Below are 14,425 nucleotides of genomic sequence, written 5' to 3' on the forward strand. Positions count from 1 at the left end.
TGATTTCCACCCAACATTAAAGAAGGTCACAGCAGAGCAGCTCGCTGTCTGGAAAGTTGGCTTCATCTTTGATGGTCTAGATGAAAGCAGGTCTCCATTGTACTTCCAAAACAATGACATTGTTTCTGATGTCACAGTGACATCATCAGTGGACGTACTGTTGACAAACCTCATCGAGGGGAATCTGCTCCCCAAAGCTCTCCTCTGGATAACCACCAGACCTGCAGCAGCCAATCAGATCCCTCCTGCATGTGTTGACATGGTGACAGAAGTGCGAGGTTTCACAGACCCCCAGAAGGAGAAGTACTTTAGGAACAGATTCAGTGAAGAGAAGCTGGCCGACAGAATCCTCTCACACTTGAAGACATCAAGGACCCTCCACATCATGTGTCACATCCCAATCTTCTGTTGGATCATTGCTACCATTCTGCTGGACATGTTGAGGACACACACGATAGGAGAGCTGCCCAAGACCCTCACCGAGATGTGCTGCCACTTCCTGTTGGTTCAGACAAAGAGAAAGAAGCAGAAGTATGAGACTCATGAAAAAGAAAAGGGGAATCAACAGCACCTCACAAAGACTGACAGGGATGTTTTCCTGAAGCTGGGAAGGCTGGCATTTGAACATCTGGAGAAAGGTAGTATACTGTTCTACCAAGAAGACCTGGAAGAGTGTGGCCTTGATGTCAAAGACGCCTCACTGTACTCAGGAGTGTGCACAAAGATCTTCAAAAGAGACAGTGTGCTGTTCCAGAAAACAGTCTACAGCTTTGTTCATCTGAGCATCCAGGAGTTTCTGGCTGCAGTCTACCTGTTCCACTGTTTCACAAAGGGTCCGGTGAACAATGGTGTGGTGGAGACATTTCTTGGTGCTAGAGTTAATTCCCTGGATGACTTCCTGAACAAAGCCACCACTAAAGCCCTGGAGAGTAAAAATGGCCACTTGGACCTCTGTGTCCGCTTCCTTCATGGCCTCTCTCTGGGGTCCAACAAGAGTCTGTTAGGAGGCCTACTGGGTCAGACAGAGAACAACCCAAGGAGCATCCAAAGAGCCATCAACAACCTGAAGGATTTGAGAAATGATGCCTCTCCTGACAGATGTATCAACATCTTCCACTGTTTGATGGAGATGAATGACCACTCAGTACATCAGGAGATCCAACAGTACCTGAAGTCAGAGAACAGAAGAGAGAAACTGTCTGAGACCCAGTGTTCAGCTCTGGCCGTCATGCTGCAGACGTCAGAGGAGGTTCTGGAAGAGTTGGACCTGGACAAATACAACACATCAGAGGGGGGGCGAAGGAGACTGATCCCAGCTGTGAGGAACTGCAGAAAGGCTCGGTTAGTAGTCAAGTGAATAGAAACATCCTAGAGTCAGTCTGACATTACAGTTAACACTATAATCAGAAATAAAGGTTGACATAAAAGTTCCAATAATGCTGTCTGTGTCTCAAATAGTGACTAGTGGTATTGTGTGTATGTGCAAATAAAGGCCAGAACAAAATAAAGCAGGGTAAAAACAAAACTAAGAGTCTAAAAGCCGTGCTGGTTGAACCCACTGACATTGCCATCCTCTCAGTAGAGGAACTTAAAATATTTGTTTTCAATGGGCCTCGTTCACACAGCTCTTAACATTTCTGCTATATTCTTTAGTTTAGGTTTGCGTCTAAATAAAGAGCTACGTCTGATTCATGAAAGGCTGTGTAAAGCCTTGATTTGTGTGTGTCTCACGTGTATCAGATGATGAAGTCCACCAAATCAAATGTGTTCATGTGTTCATCATTTGCATTGTTCCATGTCCCTTTTAACACCATATAAACCCTCTTTACTGTGGTGAAAGTTCAAAGGTGTCAGATCTATAAGCTTACAATGCTTTCCATCGCAACACCTTGACAGCTTGTAGGTCCAGTGGCGTAACAGAGGGGTAGCAAGTGATGCGGTGCGGGGGGGCCACCAGGGGCCCCACCTGCGCTGATACAAATATTTTTACAGCAAAAAATTTAAAAAAAGTTGTTTTATATTGGTCAAATAGAACCGAATTAGACCCGAATTAGACCCGAAAATGTTCAGGTTGTGCACGTACATGCACGCGCGCTGCACGTGCGTGCATGTACGTGAAACTCCCGCGGGGAGGCCCCGCGATTCTGCGTTACGCCACTGTGTAGGTCTGGTTTATTTGGAAAGCGAGTCCCTCTCATGCGATCTAATGTAAACAACAGCCAAAGCTTTGTGATGTGACATAACATAATATAGCACCATTTTAAAGAGAAAATGGTACAAAGGTTGAGCTAGAGGAAAGGTCATGGGGTCATTTGATCCATAGTGTTCATTCTCCAGGGACCCTGCGTATGATATGGTAGCATGAAGGTAATATTTACACATTTGGCAATATTTTTAAAGATATGTTTTTTGTGTCCAAAGTGTTGTGCCTGGTGCCTGAATAAAATTGCCATTACCAATGCTGTAGTACAGCTGAATATCCATGGATAACTTATAAACAACCTATGTTTGTCTAAGCTCCAGATTCAATCATTTTATTACAACTCCCACAGTTCACCTGTTGAGCTCCTTTACTCTGTTAAAGGGGCATAAAACCCGGAGCTCAAAACCCTAAACCTATAAATTATATATATTTTTTATTTTTTATTCTGGTCTAACAATCAGTTGTTTGTAAAGCTTTTACACATGTTTGTCAGTAAATATGACATATATTTGCTCATTCTCACTTTATTCATTTCACATCTTCAACTGCTGTTTGAACATTGCTCTCTTCCTCTGTTCAGTCTTTCTGTGACGTCTAGTGGTGTTGACCGTTCCACACTCCACTCTGCCCCTCCCCCCACCTCAGAACTTTTTTCCCGGTTGCATTCCTGAGCCAAAATAGAATATTTGCGGTGTCTGCCGTGGTAGAAAACCAATGCAAAACTATATTAAAGAAAAGTACATAAACTCCAAAACAGCTCTCACAGTGTAATCACTATGAGCCTACTGATGATCCAGGTTTAAAGATAATGTTTTAAATATAGTTTTGCTCTTGTTAAGATTGGTTTCCTATTAATGTCATCTAGTCAAACTAGAGGTTCGGGCCGCTTCGTGGCCCTCACATCTACGGTGCACCAGTGATCCAACTGATATGGCCATATATGGAGATCTCTATCTGTCAGTCCTTGTCCTTTTTATGGGACACTGTGCCTATGTCACACATGTGCAGTAGGGTCGGCCTAGTGGCCAAAACAAAAGGTGGCTAAAATGTGCCTGAACAAAAAGAATGTAGTTTTATATTAACTGTACAATATGTAAGTACATCAAAGGTGGGGAAAGAAGCCTAGGCATTAGCCAGAGCACTGATAAATAGTCTGTGGCAAGTTTGGAGGCAAGTGGAGACCTCGTGTGCTGACCAACCCGGGACGTACACCACAGCGTGGGCATTTTAATTAAAGTAGTAGGATATTGGATTTAGCTTCAGGAATGTCACAAATACAAAAAAACTCAAATCTCCATGAATTCAAGGTATAATTGATAGGGGAAAAGTGTTTTTTGGAGTGAAATATTCCTTTAATGGAAGACAAAACTATATTAGTATACTCAGCATACTGTAGGTGAAGTGCACACGTGTAACATGAAGGTAACCAACATTAATTGGACTCATCCAATCGCCGACAGACGACCCCAACCTTAGTACACACAGAACAACAGGAGAACTCAAGTCCTCAAACTATTCATATGTGTCCTCTTTATGAGTTATTCTACCATGAAAACAGACCATACCATATGAGAAATGGACCATACCATTAGTGAAGGGGTGTACAGAGGATGGCTTTTTAAACAGTGAGCTTGGTTACTCAGATTTACTTACATTACATTAACTTTTCATCTGTTGTTTACTTCCCTGTTCTCTGATCATACTTAAACTGTTTGTCTGTAAAACTAGATACAGTAGGAGATCTCTTAGTTAACTTCCATGACAGTGAACAAGGTGTAATTTATTATTATTATTTTTTAATCTGTATTTACAGACTTGTTGGCTGTAACCTCAGACAGACAGAGGTTGAAGTTGTGGCTTCAGCTCTCAGCTCTAATCCTTCCCATTTGAGAGAATTGGACCTCAGCGAAAACAACCTGGACTCAGGACTACTGGAGCTGCTCTTAACTGGACTGAAGAGTGTGCACTGTAGACTGGAGATTCTAAGGTAATATACATTTACCCGATTTATTTTGATTAAGGGTGTGACTGTGCACAGATATTATGTTAACCTACTAAACGGGGCTGCCACTACTAATCGTATACAAAATGATATTTGGTTATTGTATTTAATGTATGTTTAATTGAGATATATACGTTTTTTTTCCCATATTGCTGTCATGTCTTAATAAAATTATGCTTTTAAGAAGGAAAATAAGCAGGGGCTGATCACCTAGGGCTCGGGCACCCACGGGAGAAAGTGAGCACCCACTGGGAATGTGCTGGTCGGACAGATCTACAAGCTCACAATGCGTTGCTGACGCAACATATTGTGAGCTTGTAGATCTACTATTTTCGCCGCACGACCCCGTCGTACGACGGAGTATACATTTGGCTGTAACGTGTGCAGTGTCTGGTTACTATAGTTGTCAATGAACAAACCAAGATGTATTTCTGCTGCCATGCACCTGTCTCACTCTCTCACTGACATGCACCTGTCTCACTCTCTCACTGCCATGCACCTGTCTCACTCTCTCACTGACATGCACCTGTCTCACTCTCTCACTGCCATGCACCTGTCTCACTCTCTCACTGACATGCATCTGTCTCACTCTCTCACTGACCAAAACTTGTTTAGACAACAAAGAATCACTTCCATAGGATATTATTTTACAGTGGTGGAAAAAAGTACACAAAGTTCAATACTGCAATGTAGAAGTACTCTGTAAAAAAGTAAAAGTCCGGAATAAAAAAATTACTTGAGTAAAAGTACAAAAGTATTGGTATCAAAATGTACTTAAAGTAACAAAAGTAGAATGTACTCATCATGCAGAATGTCCCGTTTCACATGGTATGTATACAATGTATTAAAATGTTTTGAAAATAGCAGATCTACAAGCTCACAACGCGTCACATCGCAACGTGTTGACACAGTCAGTGGTGGAAAGCAACTAAGTACATTTACTTAAGTACTGTACTTGAGTATTTCCAATTTCCAATACCTTTACTTCTACTCCACTACATCTCAGAGGCAAATATTGTACTTTTACTCCACTACATTTATTTGAAAATTTTAGTTACTAGTTACTTTTCAGATATAAATGATGATATAATGAAACATACATTAACCACTTTAACCCTATTTTATACATCGGCTATTTGAAAATAGCCGATCTACAAGCTCACAGCGCGTCGCATTGTGACGCGTTGTGAACTTGTAGATCGGCTATTTTCAAATATTTAGTACTTTTACTTTTGGTACTTTAAGTACATTTTGATGCCAATACTTTTGTACTTTATTATGGAAAATATTATATCCAGTTGGTTGAAGTTTAGACCATTTATTAGGAAGATTTCAGCAGAGCATCAGCATACAGATCATGAGAAGCTCCTGCAGCCCCTCTGGGCACAAGCTTCTTGAGCACCCATCTAACACAGTTCTTATAGTCCACATTGTACCAGAGATGCTATTCTAAATGGTCATATAAGGTATGTACTAAAGATAAGAGCGAGGTACACATATACACATAGCTGACAGAGTAAGAGTAGCATGAGAGAGTCAGCTCAGCTGTTAGATGGACAGCTGTAGCTGAGTTGGAATTAGCCCATTTATGTGAAACCTTGCTTCAATGAGATAACCAACAAATACACAATATATATACTTGGCAATCTATACATTTATGCCACCATAACTTTTACTCAAGTACATTTTTAATTCTGGACTTTCACTTGTAACAGAGTATTTTTATATTGCAGTATTGGTACTTTTACTTAAGTAAATAATTTGAGTACTTTTTCCACCACTGGACACAGTACTTGGGTACTGTATTGACACAGTACTTGAGTAAATGTACTTAGTTACTTTCCACCACTGTTCTTTTAGGACTAAGCTAAGATCACAGGCTAGGAGATGAAGTGAAGTTGAAGCAGATAAGCCTACCTCAGTTTACAACAACGATGTGGTGAAACACACCATCCAGGTTCACTTTTTATATTCTGACAAATAATAACTTGTGCTGCTGTGGGATAATTCACCCGCCCGCCCCCCTCCCCTGTAACTAAAGGGACTCGTAACGTGCGTTGGGTCGTGAGTGAACTCACATTTCAAATGGCATTGATTGACAGGTGATATAAACATAAGCTGACACAAGTTTTAATATCCAGACTTGACAATAAAAGTTAAGAATCAAGTGCTGGATCTTGTGAGACCGGGGAGACATGTGTTCCTGTGTCATCAAGCTTGCAAATGCACAGCGAGGATGTGCAGAAACTAGAGCTGTAGTTTAAATGTAGTTTTTATATGAAAATATATATACAGATATCATCAAACGTACAGTAGCTGATAAACAGAAAACTAGGAAAGCAATGCTCTCCTCCGCTTCAGTAGCCTACCTACCTACCTACCTACCTATCTACCTATCTACCTACCTACCTACCTACCTACCTACCTACCTACCTACCTCTACCTACCTACCTACCTACCTACCTCTACCTACCTACCTACCGGGGAGGGGGCTGAGTTTTGTAGCCTAGACTCGTCGGAAATAAGTGCAACAAGAGCATGCCTTCATCATCATCATAAATCATTATTAGAATGGCCCAAATTGATTAACATTTCGTGCGCACTTTGTATTGCGCTTTACATTTAATTTGGCTATATTTGAATAGTATTGAGTTTAATTCTCAAAGAGACAGACCATTAGGATATATTTATTTTGCAAAATAAAATGACAAATATCGTCCAAAAAATCACCCTAATAAAACATGCAACGATTGGACTCATCCAATTGCCGACAGACGACCCCAAACTTAGTACACACGGAACAACAGGAGAACTCAAGTCCTCAAACTATTCATATGTGTCCTCTTTATGAGTTATTCTACCATGAAAACAGTCCATACCATATGAGAAATGGACCATACCATTAGTGAAGGGGTGTACAGAGGATGGCTTTTTAAACAGTGAGCATGTTTACTCAGATTACTTACATTACATTAACTTTTCATCTGTTGTTTACTTCCCTGTTCTCTGATCATACTTAAACTGTTTATGTCTGTATAACTAGATACAGTAGGAGATATCTTAGTTAACTTCCATGACAGTGAATTAGGTATAATTTGTTTTGATAGTCTCTTATTCAATCTGTATTTACAGACTTGTTGGCTGTAACCTCAGACAGACAGAGGTTGAAGTTGTGGCTTCAGCTCTCAGCTCTAATCCTTCTCATTTGAGAGAATTGGACCTCAGCAAAAACAACCTGCAGGAAGCAGGACTACTGGATCTGCTCTTAGCTGGACTGAAGAGTCTGCACTGTAGACTGGAAATTCTAAGGTAAGATATGTATCTTACCTGATTTATTTTGATCAATTCTGTGTTATTAGGTACTGTATTATGTGAATATATTATGAATGATGTGGTGAGAATGTATTAATAAGAATGATATCATGGGAACCCAAGCTTACCTCATGTCCTGCCATGCTGAGATACAAATTACACTATCATTGTTGGATGTATTTTGTCAGATCTTCATCATCTAGTTTTGATTATTTATATTGATATTAATGGGTGCAAGAGTTCATTTCAGTAATAGAGATTTCACTAGATGACCACCCTTAAAAAGTTTTGCAGGTACAAAGGTGATCTCCATTTCCTCCATATAAGCATGTGGTATTTTTCTCCCTCCTACATGAAACATCTTTCTGAACTCTGTAGATCTGAATTCCTAATACTCACCATTGTGATGGAGAAAACATTTGGGGGAATGACTTCTCATTGATATAGTTTATTATTTGGTCTAAAGTTTAAAACGGATCAAATAACTGACAAATACCACAGAGAGCAGGAACATCCTCAAACATTTAAAATTACATTTGTGAGAAACATTAGGATAGCCTTGTTGACTTCAAATTATCTTGCAATGAGTGTTTGATGGTAGTAATAGCCTTGTATTCAAATCTGCAAATGCATTAACTATAGTGGGACAAGTGAGCTGAACTTTATCTTAAGAATCTGTCTTTATTTTATTTCTTGTTTTATTGTATTCTTGTTGTATTTGTTTTCTTTCTGTCTTTTTTTCCTTTCCACCTCTTGGGTCACTAGTCCAAAACCCTGACAGTCCATCACGGCCAGGTCCAGGTTCTCAATCCAGGAATAATGTATATTGTAACGTGTTTCATTTATAATTTCCTTTTTTTTTATCTGGTGTTTCATTCTTCATTCAGACTGGCTCACTGCTGGTTGTCAGAGAGATGCTGTGAAGTTCTGGCCTCAGCTGTAAACTCTCATCCCTCCCTAAGAGAGTTGGACCTGAGCCTCAACATGGTGAATGATTCAGTTCTGGAGAACTGCATGTGAGTAGACTTGGACTGTGTCCATGTTGGATAGTACAGTGAATTTGCAGTGTTTCCCTCATGTATGTCCCTTAACGGTGTATTCACCGTTGACACAAATATATGACACAAAGTCATAAATAGATGCAAATATGTATGCATATTTAGTTAATACTTTAACCAACAAACAAATAAGGTTATATATATATACAGATCCTTTTCAAAAAGTTAATTTTCTTCCGTAATATAATTCTAATTCAAAAAGTGAAACTTTCATAAATGCTAGATTTATTGTGCATAAAAAAAGGATATATTATACAGAAATGTGGACCATCTGAAAAGTATGTTAATTTATGCACTCTGCATAGTCCTCTAAAATCTCCTGGTAGATGCTGTGTTGAGTCAACACAGCATCTATCAGGAGATTAAAGCACTTTGTACCAGGCAGGACAGTAAACAATGAACCTAGCATCTGTCTAAACAACATGATATCTAAATAACATTCTGTACATTTGTGGTTGAGAAATAACAAGACATATCAAAGATATATCTGCATACTAAACTTGCATTAAGAACAAGATATATCTGCATAGTAAACTTGCATTAAGAACAAGATATATCTGCATAGTAAACTTGCATTAAGAACAAGATATATCTGCATAGTAAACTTGCATTAAGAACAAGATATATCTGCATAGTAAACTTGCATTAAGAAGGGATAAAGGAGAGTGGAGTGCTAGGGGTTAAGGTGGAGTCTGAGGAGGTGATGAGATCCAAACTGGGCAGCAGTGAGAATGTCTGGATGGGCTGCAGGGCCAAGATAATGATAGGAGAAACACTGTAGTGTCAGGTAGTGGAGACGTTGTGTTAGACAGTTAGACATTGATGCATTGTTGTTCTACTTCCTACAGAGTGAAACATGGAGGAGAAGATTGGCTTAATCCTAGAAAATGTGAGTATCTGTCTGTCTGTGTCAATATCACACATTCATATTTTTTACACTGTTTTATACTCGGTTGGCCCCTCCCCAGATACTGTCCTGAAAACTCTTCAGTAGAGCTTCCAGGGAATTCAGGAGGTTTCTCTGCTCTTGGCCCGGTCCTTAACCCATTAAGACCTGGAAAGCCTATACGTTGTTATACCTTTAAAACCGGGAAAGCATCTGTGTCATTTTAGATGTTTCTATGTATATAGCAACATAAATCTTTTATTTCATTTTGAATAAAACATTTAAGTTTTTCAGAAAACTAAGTTCATGTGGGTTGACAGAAACAATGGACCTCATTCACTAACCTGGTTCATAAATAAGGTGTATATCCTGGTCATAAATAAGGTGTATATCCTGGTCATAAATAAGGTGTATATCCTGGTCATAAATAACATATGTATATTGGGATAAGTCAATTCTGACGTGTGATTCATGAAAGAGGGTTCAGAGCCATGATTTGTGCGTATCACAGGTGTATCTAATTTGTGTTCTAAAGTCACTAGTGTTCTCCCGTGTAGATCCTTTGTATTGTTCCACGCCCCATTTAACACCATAAAAGGCAACCAGAAATAACCCAGGTGAAAAAAATAAATTAAAAAATGAAAAATTACAAACGCGTCAAGTCGCACCACATTGACAACTTCTGTCTGGAAGTGAGTCCCTCGATCGAACGATGGATCAGCTGAACGTTAATAAAGTAATGCTCTCATAATGAGAATAAGAAGTTACAATATTTAACCCCACCACCAAATAATAGGTTAATAAAATGATGTTATAAAATGATATTATAGAAGCCTTTTCTATCAAATAATGCTTGCATTTGACTGAGGAAACAGAGATCCGATTATGGACCAGATCACACTTTATTGATTACTGATTACTGATTACTGTCCTTAGGATTAACAACATATCCTGTCCTACGTCAGAATGGTGAATGATATTATGGACACAGCTAGATTTCATCCATTATGTATCCTCATCAGATGATAAGACATAACATGATGTGATGTGGTCAATATTATAAATTAATAGTGCAACATATGTTGTTGGCATGAAAGTCCAATATGTGGCCACATTTGCAGGAATGGAAAACATCCAAAAAGACCTAATAATTCAGCTCTAAATGTGTCAACTGAAAATAAATACTCGGTTGAATTTGCATCATGTCTACCATATGCATCCAAGCATTAGATCTTTGACATATTTTTTTTTAATGTGTTGACACATTTTGGGCACATAAAACATCATTTGAGGTTTGGCACTATTGACATAGATTTTTCATGAAGAATAAGGCATTCTAATAACATATACGAATGGTTTAAGGCATATAAGTCTGTTCCTGAGCAGACGTGAGTTTGAGTGTCCGCCCACATTCACGGTCAATAAAAGATGAATGAATACTGAACGTGGGAAGTCATGTATATGCACATAAGTACAAAATATGTGAGGACCTGAGCTTAGTGAATGAAACCCAATGCCTCACAACTCCTCACAATGCCTCACATTGTGACACATTGAGTGCTTGTAGATCTGCAATATTTGAAACAAAATTTGCCTATCTAACAATTCACAACGAGTCACATTGAGACAGGTTGTAAGCTTGTAGATCAGCTGTATTTCAAACATAAAAAGAGCCAATCTACGGACTCACAATACATTGCATCATGACCAGGGTTTCCGCAAGGCACTTTTTGGGCCGGCCACCTTGACCGACAGGATTATATTTTACCGGCCAAAGAATGAAGTGGGCTAGTAATATCTATCTACTCTATCATGCAGAGGTGTCGCTTTCCAAAACATAACTGAATAAAGTGGGCGTTATGAACAGCTTCCGTGACTACGTCACACAGTATAAACACATTAATATATGTTGTGGGCCCTACATCTCATTCAACCTTAATATGCAAAACCTACAGCTTTTGTTTTGTTTTGTTAATGTTAATTATGTCATAATGAATGATGGTACAAGGAAGGTTCATTACTTGCCTGCAATGTATGTGTGTCACCAACTTTCACCGCTTTATCCATTGCAGACAGAAAGACATAAAATAGTCTAATAACAGCATTTTTCCAATCGGCCACGGTGGCCTGTGATCTTTATAATTAACGGCCAAAAAAATATAATCCCCGATCATGACGTGTGGTGAGCTTTTAGATAGACCATTACAAATAAATACAAATTGCTGATCACAACTTGTCTCATTGTGACAGGTAGTGAGCCGATATACAAGCTCACATCATGTTGCGTTGTGAGCCTTTACATCGGCTTTATTACAAGAAATAGCAGATCTACAAGCTTGCAAAGCCTCGCATTATGATGCGCTGTGAGTTTTGGCTATATTTCAAAAACAGCCGATCTACAAGCTCACACCATGTTGCAATGTGACAGGTAGTGAGTTATTTCAAACATCAACAAGTAGAAGATCACGCTCATCCAAAGTAATTTAAAAAGCCAGATGCAGAGCAGAACTCTGCACTGGAATAATTATGATCCATAAGTTAAATGGTTTATTACCATCATGAATGTGATGTTTAAAGCCTGCTGGATCTTCCTCAGACCTCAATATATCAAACATAACAAAGATAGCCGATCTACAAGCTCAAAAGGATCACATTGCGACACGTTGTGAGCTTGTATAGTTTGGCTTTGTTTAAAACTGAAAAGTAGAAGATCTACAAACTCATGAGTTACATTGTGACAGGTTGTGAGCGTGTAGATCAGCTGTATTTCAAACATAAACTCACAATATGTTGTTTAACGTGTGATGAACTTTTATATGGACTTTTACGTTTTCTAAACAGTGGATCTACAAGCTCACAACTCGTCACATTGTGACAGGTTGTGAGCTTGCAGATTGGATTGTAGATTATCAATAATTGATATAAATAAAAAAAGCCGATCTACAATCTCACCATGCGTCACATCATGATGCTTTTGGCTATATTGGAAATTTGGTAAAAATAGCCGATCTACAAGTTCAAAATGGGTAACATTGTGACGGGTTCTGAATTTGTATTTCGGCTATATTTGAAAAATACCACAAGCACACAACGTGTCGCATCATAACACGTTGTGAGCTTGAAGATGATTTATAGTTAAAAAATAGCTTATCTACAAGCTCACAACAACTCATATTTTGTACTTTTTAATTAATTGATTGATTAAATTGCCGATATGCAATCGTTGTGAGCTTGTAGATCGGCTATTTTTCTAATACAAAACTATCCGATCTATCAATTTACAACGAGTTGCATTGTGACAGATTGTGAGCTTGCAGATTGGGTTGTGGTAAAATAAAATAAATAGCCGATCTACAAGCTCACAATGCCTTGCATCATGACAGGCTGTGAGCTTGTAGATTGGCTATATTTCGAAAACAGCAGATGTACAAGCTCACATGTTGCATTGTGACATGTGAGCTTGTAGATCGGCTTGTAGATGTAAATACTGCAGTACAGAAAAACATTAAAAAAATAGAATGTACATAATAAATAGGAGATCTACAAGCTCACAACGCCTCGCATCGTGACACGTTGTGAGCTTGTAAATCAGCTTGTAATTCCTCCATATTTCAAAAATAACAAAAATAGCCGATCTACAAGTTAGCAACGCTTCACACCATGGTGTGAGGTGTTGTTAACTTATAGATGCTGAATGTTTTCTATGTAACACAGTGGTTTCCAAACTGGGACCCAGGGGGGTCCCCAAATTATTTTGGGGGGTCCCCAGATGATTATCTTAATGTGTAACATTGTTTTCTCACTCAACAGTAAACAAACCAACATACAGTATAAGTGTATACAGGGTATCTGCACATTTATAATGTTACAATTTAAGGACTTTTAAGACCTTTTTAAAACCAAATTGGCCAAATTGTCTAATATTACGCAAAAAAAGAGGCAAATATTGTGAAAATAGCCGATCTACAAAATAGCCGATCTATAAGTGGTAGATCGGCTATAAATATACTATGATATATATACAAGCTCACAACGCCTTGTAGATCGGCTATTTTCACAATATTTATATGTGGAACCGAGTCAAACTAAAAGTAATGCCTCAACTCCTACAACTACCCCACCCTGACAAGTGCTTGTCAGAGTGGGGGGTCCCCAGTTCAAATATGATTATTTTGAGGGGTCCCCAGTTCAAATATGATTATTTTGAGGGGTCCCCAGTTCAAATATAATTATTTTGAGGGGTCCCTGCAGTTCAAATATAATTATTTTGAGGGGTCGCAAACTTAAAAGTTTAGGAACCTTTGATGTAACAGATGTGTATATTTTCAGTGGTGTAAAGTTGGTATATTTACTCAAGTAGTGTACTTAAATAACATTTTGAGGTATTTTTACTTTACTGGCGTATTTCCTATTTTCAGTAATTTTATTTCTACTCCACTACATTTCAAAGGCTTATTGTACTTTTACGTTTCGGCCTGTTCAGGCCTTCATCAGGACATATATGATTGATAAATATATATATATATATTGATATATGTCCTGATGAAGGCCTGAACAGGCCGAAACGTTGACAAGCAATACATTCTGGAGCTTTTTGCAAACTACCAGTGTGCAGACTTTATCCTTTTTCATTATACTTTGTCTGTCTAAGCACCTGGACCAACGGATGTGCGTGCACTATCTTCTTCATACGTTATTGTACTTTTACTCCACTACAATTATTTGAAAAATGTAATTACTAGTTACTTGGAGGATTTTGATTATTCTTACAAAACATACATTAACTACATTAACAGCCCTATATACATTTCGGCCATTTGAAAATAGTCGATCTACAAACTCACAATGCGTTTCCAAACAACGCATTGTGAGCTTGTAGATCTGCTATTTTCAAAAGATTTTTATATAATTTATACATTTGAAAACTTGTGAAATGGGACATTCTGCATAATGAGTACTTTCTA

The 14,425-nt window shown here is 38.5% G+C and overlaps 3 protein-coding genes across 3 annotated transcripts in view; all 3 read left to right on the forward strand.

Moving 5' to 3' along the window:
* The window catches only part of LOC308094999 (NACHT, LRR and PYD domains-containing protein 12-like), a 518,863-nt gene that overhangs the window by 381,466 nt on the left and 122,972 nt on the right, over window positions 1-14,425 (forward strand). Inside the window, exons 17-18 of the mRNA XM_080441848.1 lie at window positions 4,017-4,190; window positions 8,405-8,533. Coding sequence (XP_080297974.1) covers window positions 4,017-4,190; window positions 8,405-8,533 — 303 coding nt within the window. The remainder of the gene's footprint in view (window positions 1-4,016; window positions 4,191-8,404; window positions 8,534-14,425) is intronic.
* Window positions 1-14,425, forward strand: part of LOC308094786 (uncharacterized protein) — a gene marked incomplete at its 3' end in the record, with an annotated part of 221,582 nt that overhangs the window by 158,246 nt on the left and 48,911 nt on the right. The window lies entirely within an intron of this gene.
* LOC308094996 (NACHT, LRR and PYD domains-containing protein 3-like) overlaps window positions 1-14,425 on the forward strand; it is a 569,186-nt gene that overhangs the window by 103,959 nt on the left and 450,802 nt on the right. The gene's annotated exons all lie outside the window — the stretch shown is intronic.

This window comes from Gymnoscopelus braueri (assembly GCF_963280865.1).
Source record: "Gymnoscopelus braueri genome assembly, chromosome: 11".
NCBI classification, from domain to species: domain Eukaryota; kingdom Metazoa; phylum Chordata; class Actinopteri; order Myctophiformes; family Myctophidae; genus Gymnoscopelus; species Gymnoscopelus braueri.